General features: G+C 62.0%; 4 protein-coding genes across 4 annotated transcripts; 1 reads left to right on the top strand and 3 right to left on the bottom strand.

Moving 5' to 3' along the window:
- Positions 1–358: 358 nt before the first annotated feature.
- P884DRAFT_211900 (glycoside hydrolase family 47 protein) lies at positions 359–2345 on the bottom strand (the record flags this gene model as incomplete). Its single annotated transcript, XM_069439118.1, has 2 exons — positions 359–535; positions 612–2345. The coding sequence occupies 2 exons, from the start codon at positions 2343–2345 to the stop codon at positions 359–361; spliced, it is 1911 nt and encodes a 636-aa protein (XP_069293649.1).
- Positions 2346–3479: 1134 nt separating this feature from the next.
- P884DRAFT_318054 (P-loop containing nucleoside triphosphate hydrolase protein) lies at positions 3480–11312 on the bottom strand (the record flags this gene model as incomplete). The annotated part of the gene is made up of 10 exons (XM_069445329.1): positions 3480–3875; positions 4194–4847; positions 4935–5141; positions 5223–5629; positions 5730–6632; positions 6723–7498; positions 7652–7988; positions 8114–9568; positions 9660–10391; positions 10514–11312. 10 exons carry the CDS (start codon positions 11310–11312, stop codon positions 3480–3482), a joined length of 6666 nt encoding a protein of 2221 aa, XP_069293648.1.
- A 1375-nt stretch (positions 11313–12687) lies between these two features.
- P884DRAFT_318039 (uncharacterized protein) lies at positions 12688–14728 on the top strand. Its single transcript, XM_069445328.1, has 3 exons — positions 12688–13025; positions 13135–14289; positions 14335–14728. Exons 1-3 carry the CDS (start codon positions 12782–12784, stop codon positions 14688–14690), a joined length of 1755 nt encoding a protein of 584 aa, XP_069293647.1. The 5' UTR covers positions 12688–12781; the 3' UTR covers positions 14691–14728.
- A 146-nt stretch (positions 14729–14874) lies between these two features.
- Positions 14875–18268, bottom strand: P884DRAFT_232314 (uncharacterized protein). Its single transcript, XM_069439848.1, has 4 exons — positions 18042–18268; positions 17855–17930; positions 16581–17746; positions 14875–16474 (listed from the first exon to the last, which is right to left on the bottom strand). The coding sequence occupies exons 1-4, from the start codon at positions 18097–18099 to the stop codon at positions 15069–15071; spliced, it is 2706 nt and encodes a 901-aa protein (XP_069293646.1). The 5' UTR covers positions 18100–18268; the 3' UTR covers positions 14875–15068.
- Between the last annotated feature and the right edge of the window lie 255 nt (positions 18269–18523).

Below are 18523 nucleotides of genomic sequence, written 5' to 3'. Positions count from 1 at the left end.
GGGGGGGGGGACCCGATATCACGAAGGGAGCCGCAGTTCATCGAGTATCCGGATTTCTTCCTGCCTTCTTCCTGCCTGTTTGGCGACTTTGTCCGGAAGAAGTTATCCAATTAGCTCTTCGGATCAATCAGATTGGTGCTCATCAAACAACGGCAATGCTTACACGACAAAAAGGTATCAGTCATGGCGAGGGAACCTGTCCCGGCCCTCGTGAACGGGTTCTGGCTGCCAAATACATAAACGGCGGTGATGAATCCGATCTAGCCTGGCAGTGGCATCTCCAGGAGCCGGATGAACACAAGATGCTCCATCGTTGTGTGATTACATTAATTGTATATTGGAAATACGGATACATGGTCTATGCTTCCCCCTCCTCGGCGGTTTCTCCAGGCGCTGCTGCGTCGCGAATGGACGCCGGCTTCTCTCGCCGGAACGGGTGGGCCTCGGTGTTGAAGACGAAGTCGTCCAGGCTGATGAGATCGGGCGGGGAGAAGATGAGGTAGAAGTACTTGAGCGTTTCGGCCAGCCAGAAACTCTATGTGTATGTGTGTGTGCGCGCGCGCGCGTCATGGTCAGCGACTGTTTGAGATCATAATTTTTTTTTTTGTTACCTCCATGGAATCCATCTTGGTGGTCTCGCCCTCGACCGTGACATCGGCGATGGCCGAGTTGGCGAGGGGCGTCTCGGTGGCCTCCATGACGGACCGGAACATGCGCCAGGCCAGATCGCGCAGGTCTTCCTTGCCCGTCATCCTGTACAGCAAGAAGAGGCTCTCGATGGCCTCCGGGCGGAGCATGTAGCGCTTGTCGCGGGCGCTCTTGAACCCCCTGGGCAGGCGGACGGCGCCGCGCTCGCGCCGCCACCGGTTCTCGTCCCAGGGACAGGGGCCGTCGAGCGAGTCGCAGGGCAGCATGGTGAAGAGCTCGGGCATCAGGCCGGTGGGGAAGGCGTGGTAGGCCCAGGCGCAGCCGCGGGCGAGGCGCTCGCCGAGGGCGACGTGGTCGGGGATGGCGAACAGCCTGCCGCCGAGGGCGAACATGCCGCCGGCGAAGCAGGCCAGGTGCTGGCCCTGGGGGATGCGCTCGACTCGGCGGTCGCGGTAGGCGTAGGCGTCGCCGGCGAAGAGCACGTCGCGGCCCTCCGGGTCGTCGTCGGGCACCACGGGGCGGAAGAGCATGTGGCGGGCCGAGGTGTCCATGGCGGCGCGGTACATGTTCTCGTAGCTCGCGGGGGCGCGGCCGCGGCCCAGCAGGGCCGGCATCTTGGCCAGGTACTCGTACAGCGAGTCGGCCTGGCCGCCGAGGGTGAAGGCGCCCTGCTGGTCGACCGACTCGTCGCGGAAGTTGATGGACCTGGGCCAGAGGCCGGGCAGCCTCGACTGGTTCTGGGAGCGCTCGAGGAAGTCGGTGACGCGGGCGACGGCGTCGTAGTACTTGGGGTGGCCGGTCAGGAGCGACAGGCGGGTGAACTCGAGCGAGAGCGAGCAGGGGTTCGCGGACGGGTCGTCGGTGCCGGCGACCTGGCGGCCCTGCCTGGCGTCCTCGAAGCGGAACCAGAAGGCGGGCAGGCGGTTGGGGGTGTCGAAGGCCAGGTAGAGCATGTCGCCGAGCTCTCTCGCCTTGGCCAGCAGGGCGGGCTCGCCGCTCAGGTCGTAGGCGGCGAGGAGGCCGGCGAGGTGGCGGATGGTGGTCTCGAAGAGGTTGGCGGCGCTGTCGGGGGTGTCGGCCCAGTCCAGCCGGGCGGCGGCGGCGGCGGCGGCCTCGTAGAAGTCGTCGGTCAGGCCCATGATCCAGAGGGTGTCCAGCGCGTCGACGAGGGTGGCCGCCCAGCCGCCGAATGTGGTCCTGCCGCCGCCGCTCACGGGCGCGAGCTCGTCCCGCAGCCAGGCGTGCGTCTTGTAGCTCGTCCAGCTCTTGACGAAGGCGGCGCGGACAGCCTGCTGCCGGGCCCGGGTGGTGGCATCGTGCACGTAGCCGGGAAAGGCGTGCTGGATGGGACGCTGCGGCTGCGGACTGCCCGTGGGCAGCGGCCGGATCGACGAGACGGGGTAGCGCTGGACCACGGAGGACCAGTCGAAGCTGCTGGGTCGGAAGCGGATCTCGGGACGGTCGCTGCCCGAAGAGTGCGACTGTCGGGTCTCGTCGGCGTGCGGGGGCGGATGCGGATGCGGATGGGGATGTGGATGGTGGTGCAAGTGCGGTCGAGACGGCCGGAGCAGCAGCGTGAGGGCCACGAACAGGGTCGCAGCGAAGAGCACTCGGCCGAGCCGGCGATCGAGGGCCAGGCTGCGCCGCAGCTTTGGCGGAAGGAAGCAGAACGGCCAGCCTCTTCTGAGGTACGCCATGCCCGTCAGATCTTGTTCCCCGCGCGAAAGCCAAGTTCGATGCCCGCATCCGAACGGATCTATGTACTTACTGTGTACGGAGTCCTCGCGTCGCTGGTCTCGAGCGGCGCGCGCTAAAATATTCTGAGCCATTGTCTCTGGCCAGGTTCCTGGCCGGCCAAGACGTGTTCCCGCCCGTTGGGTGCACGGCGCAGGCTGTGTGGCAGGCTCATTTGGTGCCGATGGACCGAAAGACCGCGGCGGATTCCTTGGCGATTAAGTAACTAACTTCTACCAAGGTCAGATGCAGTAAGATTGGCCCCGCCAATGCGAACTTCAGGGTCCAATTTCAGGGGAGTTTGGTCCCTGAACCCCAAGGCGGAGTGGGTACCGCCCCGCATTCGGGAGCTGCAGGGGACGCCCAGGTTTCGCCTCAGTCCGGGGGCATTTATATACTGTACGGATGTACAGTACGTATGATGTAGTAACTATTTTACCTAGGAGTAATTATATAGTAGACAAGATCACTACGTAGTAATTAATCCACAGTTAAATTATAAGTGACCAAGGTACTCGGTCCTTATATATCCTAAGCAAGAGGCAAGTTATTTATGCAGTTATACCGAGTACCTGCTAGGCTCCTTACAATTTTTCTCAACTCCCGTCAAATAGAATACTTGTATAGCATCCATGGATCTCTAACCCGTATTCGGCCAAAAGCACGCTTCAGATAACTCGGAGCACCCTTAAGCAAAAGACGCTTGGTTACCTATCAGCCATTAGTAGGTTTGTTGTACCTCATCTACTTGTAATCAAATTATGCTGCACAGAGGCAACCTTAACTGAAGTGGAAGTAAGGGGTCAGGGGTTCATGCTCGACGGCAGTCAGACAGAGATTTTGATATCTCTTTCAGCGACTCTCTCATTATCTAGTGTCAGACCGCCCAAGACGATTTCGTTTCCACGAATAACATGGTAAACTCCGATGGTAAGTCCCCCACGTGTAATTAATTAGATGGCATTGTTCCGTTCGAATCATTCCCACTTGCCCCCATCTATAATAGATATTCACCTAATTAACGAGTAAACTTTAGAGACACCACGACCAGGCTCGCCGGGTCTGCTACAGGTATGTACATGACGAGAGATAAATTTCTATCCGTCTTCCATCCCCAGATCCCCGTCGCCCATCCAGTGCGACCCCCCCGCGCACCTCCACCCGCCCTCCTGCCTGATCCAGTCGTACCCGACCGGGCACCGGCCCGTCCGGCGCAGCCGCTCCCTCGCCCTGGCCTCCTCCCGCCGCCGCGCCTCCTCCTCCAGCAGCCGGGCCACGATCCGCGCCCGCGCCGCCTCCGTCGCCGCCGCCGCCGCGTCCCGCTTCAGCCGTCGGTACTCCGCCTCCCGCTCCTCCTGCGCCCGCCGGTCCCGCTGCAGCTGCTCCCACACCTCGTCGCTCACGCCCGCGTCGCGCCGCCGCGCGTCGCCGGCGCTCGTCGGAGGCGGCTGCTTGGCGGTGCGCGTCCTCGCCGTCTCGATTGGTGCGGTGGGCTGCCTTTGGCTCGTTGGTGCTGTCGCCGGGTCCGCGTCTTCCGGCGCCGTACTCGGAAAGGTCGCTGCGGCCGTTGATGACGATGACGATGATGACGATGACGATGATGATGATGTTGTTGTTGTTGTTGTTGTTGCCGTTGCGAACCGAGGCCGAGGAGAGGGGGCGGCGTTTTGCCGCGGAGGGCTGGCTTGCTGCTGCTGCTCCTGCTGCTGCTGCTTGAGGAGGCCTCGCAGCTTGTCGAGAGTAGGAGTAGTCGGGACCGGCCTCGCGGAGTCGGCGCGCGCGGCACGCTCCTGGAGCATGCCGTCCAGCACCTCGGTGATGGTCCCCTCGGCGAGCGCGAGGCGGCCGGCGGCGAGGGCCTCCTTGTTGCGGAGGGTCTTGTTGAACACCGCCCTGGCCACGGCCTGGACGTCTCGCGCGCTCGCCCAGTTGTCCTGCGCGGCGAGGCCCGTGAAGGTCTGGACCAGGCGCTGCCTGAACCCGGCCGCGGGCGCCTCCAAGCAGGAGAGGTCGAGGAGGTCCTTGCCGCTCTTGGACCGGACGAGGTCCCGCTGCTTGCGCAGCAGCCGCAGCAGCAGGTCGACGCACTCGTCGCCGGTCAGGGGCCGGAAGTCGACCACGTCCGGGAAGCGCGAGGTCAGGCCCGTGTTGACCGACATGAGGCGGTTGATGTCGGCCTCGTACCCGGCCAGGATGATGACGAGCTTCTTGAAGTAGCACTCCTTGGTGACCGAGTCGACGAGCTCGTCCGTGGCCTCCTTGGCGAAGTGGCCCTCGGCCAGCCGGTAGGCCTCGTCCACGAAGAGGACCTTGCCGAGCGCCCTGTCCAGCAGCTGCCGCACCTTGGGCCCCGTCTGCCCGACGTACTGGCCGATCAGGTCGGTGGCCGAGCACTCGACCACCTCGGCCGTGGCCAGGAACCCCATGTCATAGAAGACCTTGCCCATCTTCCTGGCCGTCGTCGTCTTGCCCGTCCCCGGCGGGCCGCGGAAGAGGAAGTTGAACGGTACGTTCTCCCTCGGGTCCATCCCTAGCGCCCGCATCGTCCGGACCGTCTCCTGGTATCCCTCCAGCAGCGAGACGACCTGGTCAGACCCGACCGAGTCCTCGAACAGCTTGCGCACGTCGGTCTCGGCCCTCTCGGCCCGGTCGAAATCCTCGTCGAAATCGCGCGCCTCCAGGAGGTTCGCCGACCCGGCCTGCCCCCGGGAGAAGCGCGCCTGGTGGCGTGCCTTCGCGGCGTCGAGCAGGATGTCGACCTCGCCCGCGTTGCCGAAGTTGGGCCGGTTCCGCGCCCGCTTCAGCATCTCCATGGCGACGCCGGCGGCCCGGCTGCCGACCTCGTACCCCTGCTGCTTGATCTTGCTGTCGAGGATGGTGCGGAGCTCCTCGTCGGTGAAGTCGTCAAAGTAGAAGGCCGACGCGATGGGGAACCGCCGGCTCAGGCCCGGGTTGACGTTCTGGAACATCTCCTCCATCTGGCTCTTGTACCCCAGCAGCAGGACGCAGCGGTCGTCTCCGGGCACGCTCTGGACCTCGGCCACGATGGTGTCGATGACGGCCGTCTTGTACGGGTCCGGAGCCGCCCCGCCGCCTTGTGCTCCCCCGCCGCCGCCGCCGCCGTAGAGGCCGTAGGCCTCGTCGATGACGAGGACCTTGCCAAGCGATGCCGCCAGGATGCCTTTGGTCTGCTGCTCCGACTGCCCCAGATGGGCCCCGACAAAGTCTGACGGGTTCTTGGCGACGACTATTCCACCCTCTCGGTCAGCAACCATCCCCCTGGTAGCCCTGATAGTGTTTGGAAGAAAGAGAGAAAGAGAGAAAGAGAAAAAAGGGGGAAGGTTTACCCTCGCCCTTGGAGAGCAGTCCGAGAGCGACCAAGATCTCGCCGTACAGCTTGGCAACGGTCGTCTTGCCGGTGCCGGGATTGCCGAGGAAGACCTTGTTGAGCGAGTACTGGATGGGCGGCTGCTCTGCCAGCTCGCGGAGGTAGTTCTGCTGGATGCTGTCGACGAGGGACCTGACCGCCTGCTTGACGGCCGCCAGCCCGACCAGGCCCTGGAGCTTCTTCCAGGCCTCGCACTTGGCGAGCGCCTCGCCCGGCTCCGGGCCGATGAGGTCCTCCTTGGTGAAGAAAAAGTCGCTCGGCTCGACGCCCTCCCTCCGCTCTCTCCGCAGCCGGTCCGCCTGCCGGCGCGAGATCCTGTCGAGCGCGTTCTCGATCGCCCGCGCGTTGCCGAAGCCCTCCTTTCCGCGCCCGCGGCCGACCCGCCCCGCGACGATGCGGCAGTAGAGGCCGGTCGGCCCGTCCTCGCACGTCATGGAGCCGTTGTACTTCTTGCTCGTCTTGAGCACCAGGATCTTGAGCAGCTCCTCGTCCGCGTAGTCGGCAAAGCTCATCTCGACGGGGAACCGGCTCGGCAGCCCCGGGTTGTGGGCAAAGAAGCCCTCCATCTGCTTCCTGTAGCCGGCGAGCACGAACACGATCTTGCCCCTGAGGTTCTCCACCTCGGCGAGCAGGTAGTCGAGCACGGCCCCGCCGCCGTAGCTGCTGCCCGAGGTGAGCTGGTAGGCCTCGTCGATGAAGAGCACCCCGCCGCCCTCGTTGAGAATCTCGTCGATCAGGTCCCTGCAGCCCGAGACGCCGAGGTTCGCCAGCCCGGCGCCCGTGTTCTCTTTGAAGCAGGAGCCCGGGATGACGCACAGCTCGGTGAGGAATTGGGCGTACAGGCGGGCCACGGTTGTTTTTCCTAGACAATACGTAACCGACAGGGTTGGTTAGAAACGGACCAGAAAGCACCGACAGCACCATGGGGATGATGATACGCGCCCCAACTCACCCGTCCCGGGGTTGCCCAGCATGGAGCAGCCGAACCTCTCGGAGGCCAAGGAGATGCCCTGTCGCAGCGCCGTGTCGACCTTGGACTTGAGGTTGAGGAACTCGTGCTTGACGTCCTCGAGTCCGATCATCTCCATCAGCTCGTCCAGCGGCTTGCTCTGCGCCCCCTCGGACTGCTTCATCAAGTTCCACTCCGCCTCGGGGCCGCTCGAGCAGTCGGGGTCCTCCGTCGTCGCCGGGGAGGAACCATCGACCTGCCCGTTTGTCTGCTTGGAGGACGACGACGACGACGACGACGACGACGACGACGACGACGCCTTCTTCTGTGCCCGAGCAGCGGCGGCGGCGGCCGCCCCGGCCTCGGCCTTGAGCTTGTTCTGGTGACGGAGCCTCTGCTCCGCGTCCTTGAGCGCCCGAAGCTCGGACCGGTGCTGCTCCAGCGTCTCCTTGCGCCGTTCCTCCTCGGCGTGAGACTTGTTGATGCGGCGCTGGTGCTCGACCTCGTCCCGGATCTCGCGCAGCTGGCGCGTGTACTCGGCCTCGCGCCTGGCCCGCTCCTCCTCGAGCTTGAGGTCCCGCCTGGCCCGGCGCTCCATCTCCTTGTCCTCCTCGACGCATCTGCCACACGTCTCGTGCCGCTTGCCGCACCGGACATTGGTCCTGTGCTGCCTCTCGCACACCTTGGTCACCACCTGGTTGCACTCGGCCCGGCTGTGGTCGGTCACGCGGTGGCACCGGGACCGGCACTTGTGGGCGCCGCACTTGAGGAGGGCGTTGCTTGGTAATATTAATATCATGACAGGGTCAGCGAGGCAAAGAACGAACAAGATCGAAGGAGACGAAAGGGACGGACGACGGAAGCAACAACAACAACAACAACAATAATAATAATAAAAACAACAAAGAGAGAGGGAGGGAGGAAGAAAGTACCATGGCTCGGTGCAGCCGCCGTCGGGGGCCGACTTGTCAAAGTCGAGTGGCTCCCTGAGCAGGGCGGTCCGGTCGGGATGCCTCTCGCACCGGACGGGCAGGCCGTCGTACAGGTGACCGCGGGCCTTGAGCAGGTCGAAGAAGCGGTGCCAGGCGGCGCCTCCTCTCTTGCTCCGCATGAAGGTGTCCACGCTGCCGATCAGGATGACGCCGATGCGGGCGCGCGTCATGAGCACGTTGAGCCGCTCCGGGGCCGCCATGAAGCCGATGTCGCCCTTGCTGTTGCTCCGCGTGAGCGAGCCGATGACGATGTCGCCCTCCTCGCCCTGGAAGTTGTCTGGAGTTGTCCGTCGGGTTAGTCAGGTACATTTTTTGACGAGTTAGGTAGGTAGCTAAGTAGGTAGGTAGTCACAAAATAGACAACGATAAAAGACAAGAAGAGAGAAATAATAGGATGCAGACCTATGGTGGAGACCCGGAGAGGCTTCTTGTCGAGCTTGGCCGCGGCCTCGCTCAGGAGACCGGCGCGGATCAGCTCGGCCTTGTCGAACTCGCTCAGGGCGGGATCGTGCTTGTTCTCGGCCAGGTGCTCCCTCAGGAGCCGTACCTGGCCTATGTAAGGGGTGAGGACGACGATGCGGTCCGGGGCGTACCCCTGCTGGCCGAGGTACTTGACGCAGCGCACGACCATGTCGGCCTCGAACCGGTTCCTCTTGCTCGTCTTCCCGCTCGGGTCCCAACGGTCCCGCAGCTGCGCGTCCGGGTCCTCGGACCTGTCGTGGTTCACAAACACGACCCGGTCCTGCAGCCCGAGGATGCCCGGTCGGCCGGCCGTCCCGGGCCCGTCGAGCAGCTCCGGATACGTGAGCTCGCGGGCGAAGACGGAGATCTCGGGCGCCATCCGGTGCTGCTTGCGCAGGGTCGCGTGCGCCGCCCCCTTCCGGATCAGCCGCTCGAAGAGGGAGCGGTTCAGGTCGAAGCCGTCGCCTTTCTCGACCGAGAGGGCGTAGCTGTTGATCTTGGGCCTCAGCTGCTGGTGGTCGCCGATGAGGACGAGCTGCTTGACCGTCGGGCTCGCCAGGGCCGTCAGCACGTGGCTCTCGAGGATCTCGCCCGCCTCCTCGACCAGGATCACGTCCGGGCTGGCCGCCCGGATCAAGCGGTCGTGCTTGGCCGCCCCGGTCGTGGTGCAGCAGACGACCTTCTTCTGCCGGACCACCTGGGCGTCGGCCTCGCCCCGGTAGAGTTCCATCTTCCTCTGCACCTCGTCGTACAGCCGGCCGAGCCCCTTGACCGCCTCGAGGCGCTCTTCGGTCAGGGCCCGCAGCCACCCGGCGTGGTGTTCCTGCCGGACGGCGCGGCCCATTTCCCACACCCTTCTCGCGTCTCCGGCCGGGATCCGGCTCGCAAAGTGCCCGGGGCCGTGGCCCTGGATCCACTGGTGATACAGGTAATCCGGCCCGACCGTCCTCCCCCGTTTGCCCGTCTGGGTCCAGCCCTCGTCTCCGTCGGTCGGCACCCTCAAGGCGTCGAGAAAGCGGAAGCCCCCTTCGGCAAACTCCAGGTACTCCTCGATGTCGTCCCACTTGGGCTCGAAGGCGATAAACGCTTTGAACGCGTCCCGGAGCTGGGAGCTGAGCAGGTCTGCCTCCCGTCTCAGGGCGTTGATGACGTCCGATGCCAGCTTGCGACGGCGGTACTGGCTCTGCTGTGGCGAGAGGACCAGGGGTGCGGTCCGCGCGCTGCATCTGGTCTTGGACCCGATGCGGACCATGCACGACTCGGGAATCCCGGCGTCCAGACAATCCTCGGCGAACTGGTCGGTAGCATGGTTTGTGTAGCTCAGGACCAGGATTCGGAGGCCGGCCTTGTACATGCAGCGAACAATTTGCGCGCCGATGAAGGATTTACCGGTTCCTGACGTCCTCGCGTGTGTTAATTACCTCCTCCCTCGCCAACAATCGCCTTTGATCAGGTGCAGCTGAGGGCCTGATTTAATTATACATACCTGGAGGCCCCAAGATAAGGCTCACCGGACTGTTCAGGGCAAGGAACAGGGCAGCTAGCTGAGAGGTATCAAACTGCACCACCTTCTGAGTTCCCCTGTCCATTATATGATCAACAACATCCGGGGATCCCAGTCCCCCTCCCTGGCCCTTCTTCGCAATGGTTTCAAGTTTGGAAGCTAGGGGTCGTAGCTTGTCAGGTACCTTGAATTCGGACTCGGCCATCTTGGCCGGATTGATGACGAGGTCTAGCAGGGGCGCGTCCGTCATGTGTTGCAGCCCGAGGAGGACTGGTTCGTACGCAAACACGGGCGTGTCCACCAGGACGAACGAGACCAGGTCCGGGTCGGGCAGGGAAAAGGCGAGAAGCGCGCGCCCGAGGCCGTCGTCGTCGGTGAACTGCAGGCTCACGACGGGAACCTCCTGGCTCAGCCTGTCGACGTCCCGGTCGACAAAGGCGAACCCCAGGATGTCCTGTCCGCGGCAAACGACGCCGAATGCTTGGTGTCGGAGTAGGTTGGCCTGATCCTGCAAGTACTTCCTCCGGGACGCGGCATCCTTCAGGCTCTGGAGAATCTCGAGCCCGGAACCGCATTGGACAAGCAGGGCGCTCCGCTTGTATCTTCCCTTACCGTCGGCAGTGTCGATGCCCACCGGACGGAGTTTTCTCAGAACCGGGGCGCCTCGTTTGCCCTTCTTCTTTCCGATGGCGATCTGGATATCTTCTCGTAACTCTTTTTTTTTTCCCGGAGGAGAGGGGGAGAGGAGGGGTCGTCTGTTAGCACGGGATCTCTCTTATGAAACAAGGATGATCGTATAATTAATTAATCAATAGTTAAGTGCCTCGGGAACCTACCGGCCAGCATATCTTCCCTCAAGAGACGGAACTGATTGTCGAGATGAGCCCGTGGGCGGCTCGCGGCTTCGGTTTCCTCGACGTCTCGGGCAGTCTGGTAATACGGCAGCTGGGTCGATAAAAATTCGTCCGGCGTGGGATAGATGCGGATGCGGCGAAAATCGGCAAAGTCGTTATCGTGCCGCCCCCCCGGCCCGCCAACTTGTTGGTCGCCCCCGGCCGCCGGAGAGGCCCGGAGCTGGACGACCTTTTGTATGCGGTAGCCGAGCTCGCGGGTGGCGTGATCCTGGGATTCGACGAGGTGGCGGCCGTCTGAGATGGACTTGACGAGCCCGCCGGCGTCGACCTGCGTTTCGGGGCGGAGTGATAGGACCTCGAGGGCGAGCCAAGCAAACGGGTACAGGCTGCCATCGGGAATCCCCCGTGCTTCGTACAAGGCGACCAGCGCGTTTAGAAACGTCGGGGGGCTGACGACGGCCAAGAGGACCTGTTCGAGAAACTGTCCGTCCGCGAGGGCCTTGACGCTGGGATCCGAGAGGTATCGGAGGAAAGGCAGGGTGTGGTCCAGGACGAACTGCGCGGAGACGTCGGAGCGGACCGCCTCTCTCACGGCAACGAGGCCGGACTCGGCGGGGACGAGATGCTCCACGCATTGGCTGGGCGACTTCTGGCTGCGGACCGCTTCGAGAAACAACTGCGCTTCCTGTCGGGTCCGCACAGGACGCTTGCCCGCGATCGTGTCGCGGAACAAGTGGTGGAGGCGGGCGGCTCGCCGCGACGGATCCACGGAGGAAGACATGATAGTCGTCGGATCAGACAGCTGGTAAACAAGATATCGTTGTGGAGGAACGAGCGCCTAAGCTGGCAAGAGATCGCAACGAGATTCTCGAATAGAGTAATGAATTACCTAATTAGGTAACTAGCAGATTGTGCTAATTAGTTTGTGTCCTCCGAGGACCCCAAGGTCTTCCTCTCAACAAAAAGTATGATATGCTTGAGCTGGGTGTCTCGGTCATTTATATCAACACTTGGATTCCATGATTGCCTTGGTACCTCCCTAGGTACAATACATTAGGTTAATTATCTATCTACACAGATTCTTGTTGGGCAAAGACTCGACCAACGACAAACGTAAGCCTGCTTGACCGACGAATCATGGCATGGTAGCCTGGCCTCAGCGCGTGATGCAGGCGGATGTGGCGGATACCCGAACGCGCTGCCGTGTTGGGGGCAGGGAGGGTGAGAGCCAGAGCGAATAAACGGCAAGGACTTGGATGCAGATGGCTGCGGCCGGCCATTCGTTGGCCGCCGCACCTCTTCAAGCGGCCAGGCTGAGTTGCCGTCATGATCCGTCCTCAAAAAAAAAAAAAAAAAAAGAACAGGATCAGGTCGTACTTGGTACTTTCGTCGAATTACCTTGCACCATATAGGAAAGGAAAGAAGGGAAGGGAAGGGAAAGGAAAGGGGGGGAAGCGCTGCAAACGTGCAGCGATGCAGGCATTTGCAGTCTATCATCTCTGCAAACTTCCACAGTAGGTATTTATCTACTTTTCATTACTAGTTTATCTAAGAGATCGAAACGAGAAGAGTCCAGCGCAGCTCCTCCCCTCCCCCCCCTCCCACCCCCAAAAATCTCCTGTATGCCCCCTTTTGCCAAATCTGCCCAACAGTGAACCCCCCCGCCTGGATGCCTGGATGGTGTTTGCAGGCCTCCAAAATGGCCCAATAACAAGGAGAATCACTGCCAACAGGACATATCAACAGTGTGCCCTGCACGGGGCTCAATCGGATGAGTACCTTACTCCTTTACATCATATAATAATAGGTAGGTACCCAGGTATATACTGAGTCTGCCTGAATTTACATTGCAACTCAACTGTAACTTAGCAGGGCATGCCGCTGTTGTGCAACCCAAGAAACCGCTGGGATAGTTTTGGGGCTACAGTTTGTTAGCTACAGTTTGTTGGCAGACATTTGACGAGAGCCCGACTGCCCAAGACGCATGCAGCCCCCAAGGCCCAATCCCAATCCTGCGTTTCACCGAATTCAATCGGGTCTGAGTTGATGATCTAATTAGTGGTAGGCCTCACTAATGCATGCCTCCAACCTCCCCCGCGATCCGGGGCGACCGGGGGCGGCCGGGGGCAGCTAGAGGAGCTCCGAGTTATAAATCAGTCGTAAAGCCCTTATTGACTTGTCTGGTTGTTCTTTATCATGTCGATAACGCACATCTCGCAGCACTCTTTTTGATGTTCAACTCTCGTCGTCATGGCTCCCAGCCGGTATCAGAAGCCGCCTTCGTGGAAGACTCGGGATGCGAACCGAACAAGAGCTGCTGTTAGCACTACTCCTCCTCCTCCGTTTGGCGCCCTGATCCGAACCTTGAAGCTCAGATACCTTGACGATACGGGCGAAACTCCCGAGCACCTGGCCCGCATTGCAGACCTACAGACTGTCGCCTCATACAGCTGGGTTGACAAACCGAAATCTGGTCCCCAGATTCTGATACCAGGTATTAATTACTTAATAGCCCAGCTTGCCAACGGTTTTTTTTTTTATATTTTCATTTTTTTTACAAGAGTTCGACAAATGGATGAACCTAACCGAAGAATTTTTCCCAGGGAGGCCCCCTCTATGGACCCCCCAAGTCACGCCGACCCAGCTCAAGGAAGACAGCGGGCGCTACTACCGTGACAAGAACGCGGCCCGGTATCCCAGACACCCCATCGAGCCCGCCGTCGTTGCCGGTCTCGACGCCGACCCTGCCCTCCCTCTGGACCTGGACATCTTCGCCTGCAAGAGCACGCTCGGCAGCCTGCTCAGCTTCGTCCGGGGAGAGGACAAAGAGTTCCGCATGCTGGCGTACAAGGTCCGGCACACCCTCTTCCTCGTCCGGCGGGAGAACTCGCCGACGGAGCTGATCCCGGACGTCCGCGGCTACGGCCACACCTTCCCCGAGGCCAACACGACCTGGGAGGCCGACGTCAAGGGGTCCGCCTCGCACCAGCGCCTCATACGGTACGTGTTTGGCGGCCTGCGCCTCGCCGTCCGCTTCGAGGCGGACGGGTACATCAAGCGGAGCAGCGGCCGCGGCGGCCGCGGCGGCGAGGAGGATGACTTCGACCCGGACCTGCGTTCCAACAGACTGTCCTCTCCCGCCTCCTTCTCGTGGTCGCCGCGGCCGTCACAGACCGACAACGCCGCCGCTCCTCCTCCTCCTCCTCCTCCTTCCCTCGACGAACTCGCCACTGCCCTCTCCACCGCAAACGTGACGACGACGACGACGACGACGACGACGACAGGCCAGGGCGGCGGCAGCAGCAGCAGCAGCAGCAGCAGCACGACAACGACGGCACCGCAAACCAAGCTGACAGTGACGCGGGCGGGCCCGGCGGTGCCGATCCCGCACTCGGCGCTCTTCGACCTCAAGACGCGCAGCGTGCGGACGCGCGAGGCCAGGGGCGGGGCCGCGGCGGTGGTCGAGGAGGAGCTGCCGCGCCTGTGGGCCGCGCAGGTGCCCACGCTCGTGCTGGCCTACCACGCGCGCGGGCTCTTCCGCCCCGGGGAGGTCGACGTGCGCGACGTGCGCGCCGACCTCCGCCGCTGGGAGCGCGAGCACCGCGCCGAGCTGGCCCGCCTCGCCGCGCTGCTGCGCCGGCTGCGGGACCTGGTGGCCGACGAGGCTGTTGCTGCTGCCGGCGTCCATGCGGCGGACGGGGGCGTGGTCGAGATCTGTCGCCGGCGCCGTGTCGGCGGCGACGGCAGCGGCGGCGGCAGTGGCAGCCGTGGCGGTTGGGGAGGAGGCGGAGGAAGAGGAGGAGGGCGACGGGGGGAGGGGGAGGGGGAGGAGATGGAGGGGGAGTTGGAGATCAGAAGGCCGGGCGGGGAGGTCGCGGGGGTCTTGTCGGATGAGGTGCTGCAGCGGTGGGTGAGTGCTGCTGGCGACGAGGGAAACAGTGATGGCGAAGCCGAAATAGGGGGTGTGCGTACAGGTGGGGATCCCGATTCGGAGGCGGGCGCCGGCGAGGTGCGGGATCGGTTGTTCGACGATGATGACGACTATTTCACCGCTTATGGAGAGGCCGGTGTCTGGGAGTCGGACGATGACAGAGAGTACCTCGACTTCACGGCCTGCAGCGCCGACGACTGTGGATACTGTGGCAGATGTCCGTACTAGGAAAGCTTCTTTTAGCAAGGGGTATGACTACTTGGGAGATGCGGCTAGCAATGGTATAAGCCTGTTCGGAATCCAAACCTTGTCACTCAGCAGAAGAGTTGATCAAAGAGTTGATCAAAGTAGCCGGCAGGTTGGAGTATTCATAATTAGATGTTACTTGTACGAAGAAGAAGGTGGAAAGAATGTAGCATAGGCATTTACCTAATATACACAGGTCCCTGGTCTGCCTTGAGCGTATTATTAATCATCAGGATTGCCAGTTTGGCAGGCCGCGGGACTTTAATTGTTGTCGTCTCATAATACTTGTTTAATCATCGGCATGTCATAATAATAATCGTCGCGAATTACGAGTTTGAACCAGAGCACCACCTTTCCCGTCTACCCATCATACCCGTAGCCGCCAGGTGCCAGGGCAATATAGCCGCCGTGCTGCTGCCCTCCGCCGTACGGATCGTGCCGTATCGGCCTCATTTCCTCGACATATTCGGCCTTGGACTCGTCCCCGAGACTAGGGACGGTGATGACCCCGGGGGTCTGGGCGTCACGCACCGCCGCCTGCTGCTCCTCCCCATCTGCTGCTGTTGCTGCTGCTGCTTCTCCTGCCGCTGCCGCCGCCGCCTCTCCTCCCTCGCCGTCGGCAAACTTGACCGTCTTGGGCCCGCTGACCTGACTCCACTGCTTGGGGGGCATGCGGAAGTCGCCCTCGCCGGGGTAGAGGACGGCGGTGAAGATGCGGCCTGCCGAGAGCTGCTGCAGCCGCATCCGCAGCTTGCCCACGGTCGACGTCTTGGTCCACCAGGCGGCCAGCGCCCCCGCCGTCAGCGCCACCAGCACGACCAGCAGCACGAACGCGGGGATCCCGTACGCCGGGTGGTACCGCGTCCGCGGCACGATCGGCCACACGTGGATCACGGGCACCGGCTGTTGTTGCTCTTGTTGCTGCTGCTGCTGCTGCTGCGGCGACCGCCGGGTCAACGATGAGGAGGAGGAGGAGGAGGAGGAAGAGGACGATGACGACGATGATGACGAAGCCGGCGGCATGATGCCCTTGGTGCCGACCACGGCCGAGGCGGCGACGTCGGTCCACAGCAGGTTGATGAGCTTGGCGGTGCCCTCGGGGGTGGCGGCCAACTCCTGCCAGCGGGTGAAGACGGCCATGTCAGAGCGGCCGGAGAGGTCGAAGGGCCAGTCGGTGCGGCTGACGCCGTACATGTCGTCGTATATGGTGTTGGCGGCGGCGAAGGGAAACTCGGCGCCCGGCAGGTTCTGGCTGCCGGAGGGGACGACGGACGAGGGGTTCAGATTCTTGGCGTAAACCGGGTCGTCGTTACCGACCCCGAGAAGATATAGCCACGGCTGCTTCGCCACCGTCAAGTTGGGGAAGCCGGCGTCCTGGTAGGCGGGCGAGACGAGGCCCCAGATCGGCGCGACTTCTCCCAGGGGCCGTCCCGTGTCTTCGACGCCCCAGAGCGGGTACGACTCCCGGCTCGGGTATTTCTTGGCCGTGATATTGGTCACGCGCAGGGCGACGAGCCCGCGGTTGCGGCCCACGGGACGCAGGGTGGGATCCGACGCGATGTCGGTCGAGAAGTGCACCGTCTTGATGATGGCGCGGACCGCCGTGGCGCACGAGTACATCGGCGTCGTCCACTTGCTGCCCTGATCGAAGATCCCCTGCGGTCCGCCGTCGACCCGACGGGGAGGGCCAATCACGAGCCCGCAGGTGACGAAGATGCTGGTAATATTGGCCGGGCGATATGGGTGGTAGCCGGAGCACTCTCGTACTAATTAATAAAGGGGGGGAGGGGGGGGGAGGGGAATTCACGTTAGCGCAATGAGACCTTCCATTGCACAAGAGAGAGAGAGAGAGCGAGCGAGAGCGAGACATACATATCGGCTCGAACCAGCCGTCTTTGGTCACGTTGTACGGGTTGGGATAGCCTAATTCATCATCGAACGAACTGCCGAAGAGATACCTCCCGTAGTCGCTGGAGAAGCTGGCGGCACGGTACGTCTGCAAAGGGTCGACAGATACGCGAAACGACTTGCCCAGGGCCGAATTCACGTATCGGAACGACTTGGTGCCGGTGCTGTTGTCGGACGGATTGGTGACGTTGAGATATACCATGGTGGCAAAGTTGTTGAGCATCGCGGCCCTGTATGCCCGGGCCCGGAGATCTGGATCCGCCTGCGGGTCGTCGTGGTTGTAGTCCGGAAGTTTGTGGACGAGATGAACGAAGCCACCCCGATCAGTCAGGCGGTAGTCGGCCGGCCCGGACGAGGAGAAGTTATTATAGGATGACGACTCGGTGTAATCAAGGGTCAAGTTGGTGTCGACGCAGCTCGTGACGGGCTCGATGAACAGGAGGTCCTCCTGCCAGGTGACGTTCCTGTTCGGCGGTTGGGGTACCGTGTGGTTCCGGAACCCGATGCCGCCGGACTTGGCGTCCACGACGAGGCCCTCGACCAGCCGGACCGCGTCGTCGATGGCCACGCTGTCCAGCTGGCGAAACATGTTCACGGGATAGGGGCGTCCGTGGTTGAGAATGGCATTCTCGTCTACCTTGGTGGTCAGCTGCCGCCACTCGATGTCGAAAAAGTTGGAGACGGTGGTGCCGATGCCGTGCGTTCCGCTTGAATACACCTCGCGCAGGACGGGAGGCACGTCCGTCGTCAGGTTGTTGGGAAATTGCCAGCTAAACTGGCTCTCGCCCTGGCTGAAGATGACAGTGTCGTTTGTGAAGGGGCATGGTCCCCACTCGACCCTGAAGTAGCATACCCTCGAGAAGGAGTAAGCTCCCCTAGGGCTCGTGCCGTAGAAGTAAGCGCTCGTGTCGCGGACGTACGAGAAGTTACCCACTTCCTTGGCACCGATCCCGAGTTGCTCGTAGAGGCCGAGGGGCGTCACCACGCTAGCTACTGCCGTCAGGACGGTCGCCGCGGGGATGGCCAGAGACGCAAGCGAAATGGGTCTTCGGACGGCATGAGTCCGGACCGAGTCGGTGCGCAGGATGGTCGTCCAGTAAGAAGAGTGAAGAACCTTGGCGGCCACGCTCCTGGTCCGAGGGTTAAGGCGGGTTAGAACACGTACGGGGGCTGACACTGACAGCGGTGGGCGTCGTTCGAGCAATAGCAATGGTAAGGAGGGCAAAATAGGTACTCACCATGATGCTGCCGTCTCCTCGTCCCGAAGAAATCCTCCGAGCAGGAACGAGATCGCTGTGGGAACCCATATCTGGGCTGATGCCGTGGAAGTTACACGGAGAGTTAGCGTTACAGAGCGATCCCCCGGGGAAGACAAAAAGCTATGTGCAAAGTCGAGACGTTATGTATGCACTGTACATCACATACCGATGAAGATACCCAAAGCTATCAAACCGGCTGTATATCCAACCGAGAGTTCCGCCATCTTCTTGCCAGCACCTTTTCAGCGCACCTCAGATCCTGGTACGGGGACGAGTCGGCAGTTATCCATGGGGCTAGCAACAAGGAGAGAAGTCGAGGCCGCGGCGGCGTCTGGCGGCCAAGGGAAGACAGGTGCGCGAAAGGAGTGAAGGGGGGGATGGGCTAACAATCTAGCTCCGCAATGAGGCTCTTTTGGCCCCTGTCAACGCCCAGTAAGGCCAAAGGAAGCCACATGAAAATGGGGGGGAATTGATCCGTAATCTCGCCAGACCGAGGAGACTTGTCGAAGGCCTCCGGCCCAGTGAAGCCGGGACGGATATAATCCGTAAAGTGCCAAGGACGAGCTGAGCTTTACCGAATCATGCTGATCCATGCCCTCCAGCGCCATCCCCTGTTCTGATTTGAGTAACCACCCCGACAGATCTGCA

The sequence above is a fragment of the Thermothelomyces heterothallicus genome (assembly GCF_042370625.1).
Source record: "Thermothelomyces heterothallicus CBS 202.75 unplaced genomic scaffold P884_scaffold_38, whole genome shotgun sequence".
Taxonomy (NCBI): Eukaryota; Fungi; Ascomycota; class Sordariomycetes; order Sordariales; family Chaetomiaceae; genus Thermothelomyces; species Thermothelomyces heterothallicus.
The sequence above is the reverse complement of the archived record's forward strand: the minus strand, read 5'-3'. Positions and strand labels throughout refer to the sequence as shown.

Coding starts and splice junctions, on each gene's coding strand:
- P884DRAFT_318039 (XM_069445328.1), top strand. CDS start 12,782: ATGGCTCCCAGCCGGTATCAGAAGCCGCCTTCGTGGAAGACTCGGGAT. Junction 13,026..13,134: donor TCCCCAGATTCTGATACCAG/GTATTAATTACT, acceptor AATTTTTCCCAG/GGAGGCCCCCTCTATGGACC. Junction 14,290..14,334: donor CGACGGCAGCGGCGGCGGCA/GTGGCAGCCGTG, acceptor GAAGAGGAGGAG/GGCGACGGGGGGAGGGGGAG.
- P884DRAFT_232314 (XM_069439848.1), bottom strand. CDS start 18,099: ATGGCGGAACTCTCGGTTGGATATACAGCCGGTTTGATAGCTTTGGGT. Junction 17,931..18,041: donor AGCTTTGGGTATCTTCATCG/GTATGTGATGTA, acceptor CCACGGCATCAG/CCCAGATATGGGTTCCCACA. Junction 17,747..17,854: donor GAGGAGACGGCAGCATCATG/GTGAGTACCTAT, acceptor CCCTCGGACCAG/GAGCGTGGCCGCCAAGGTTC.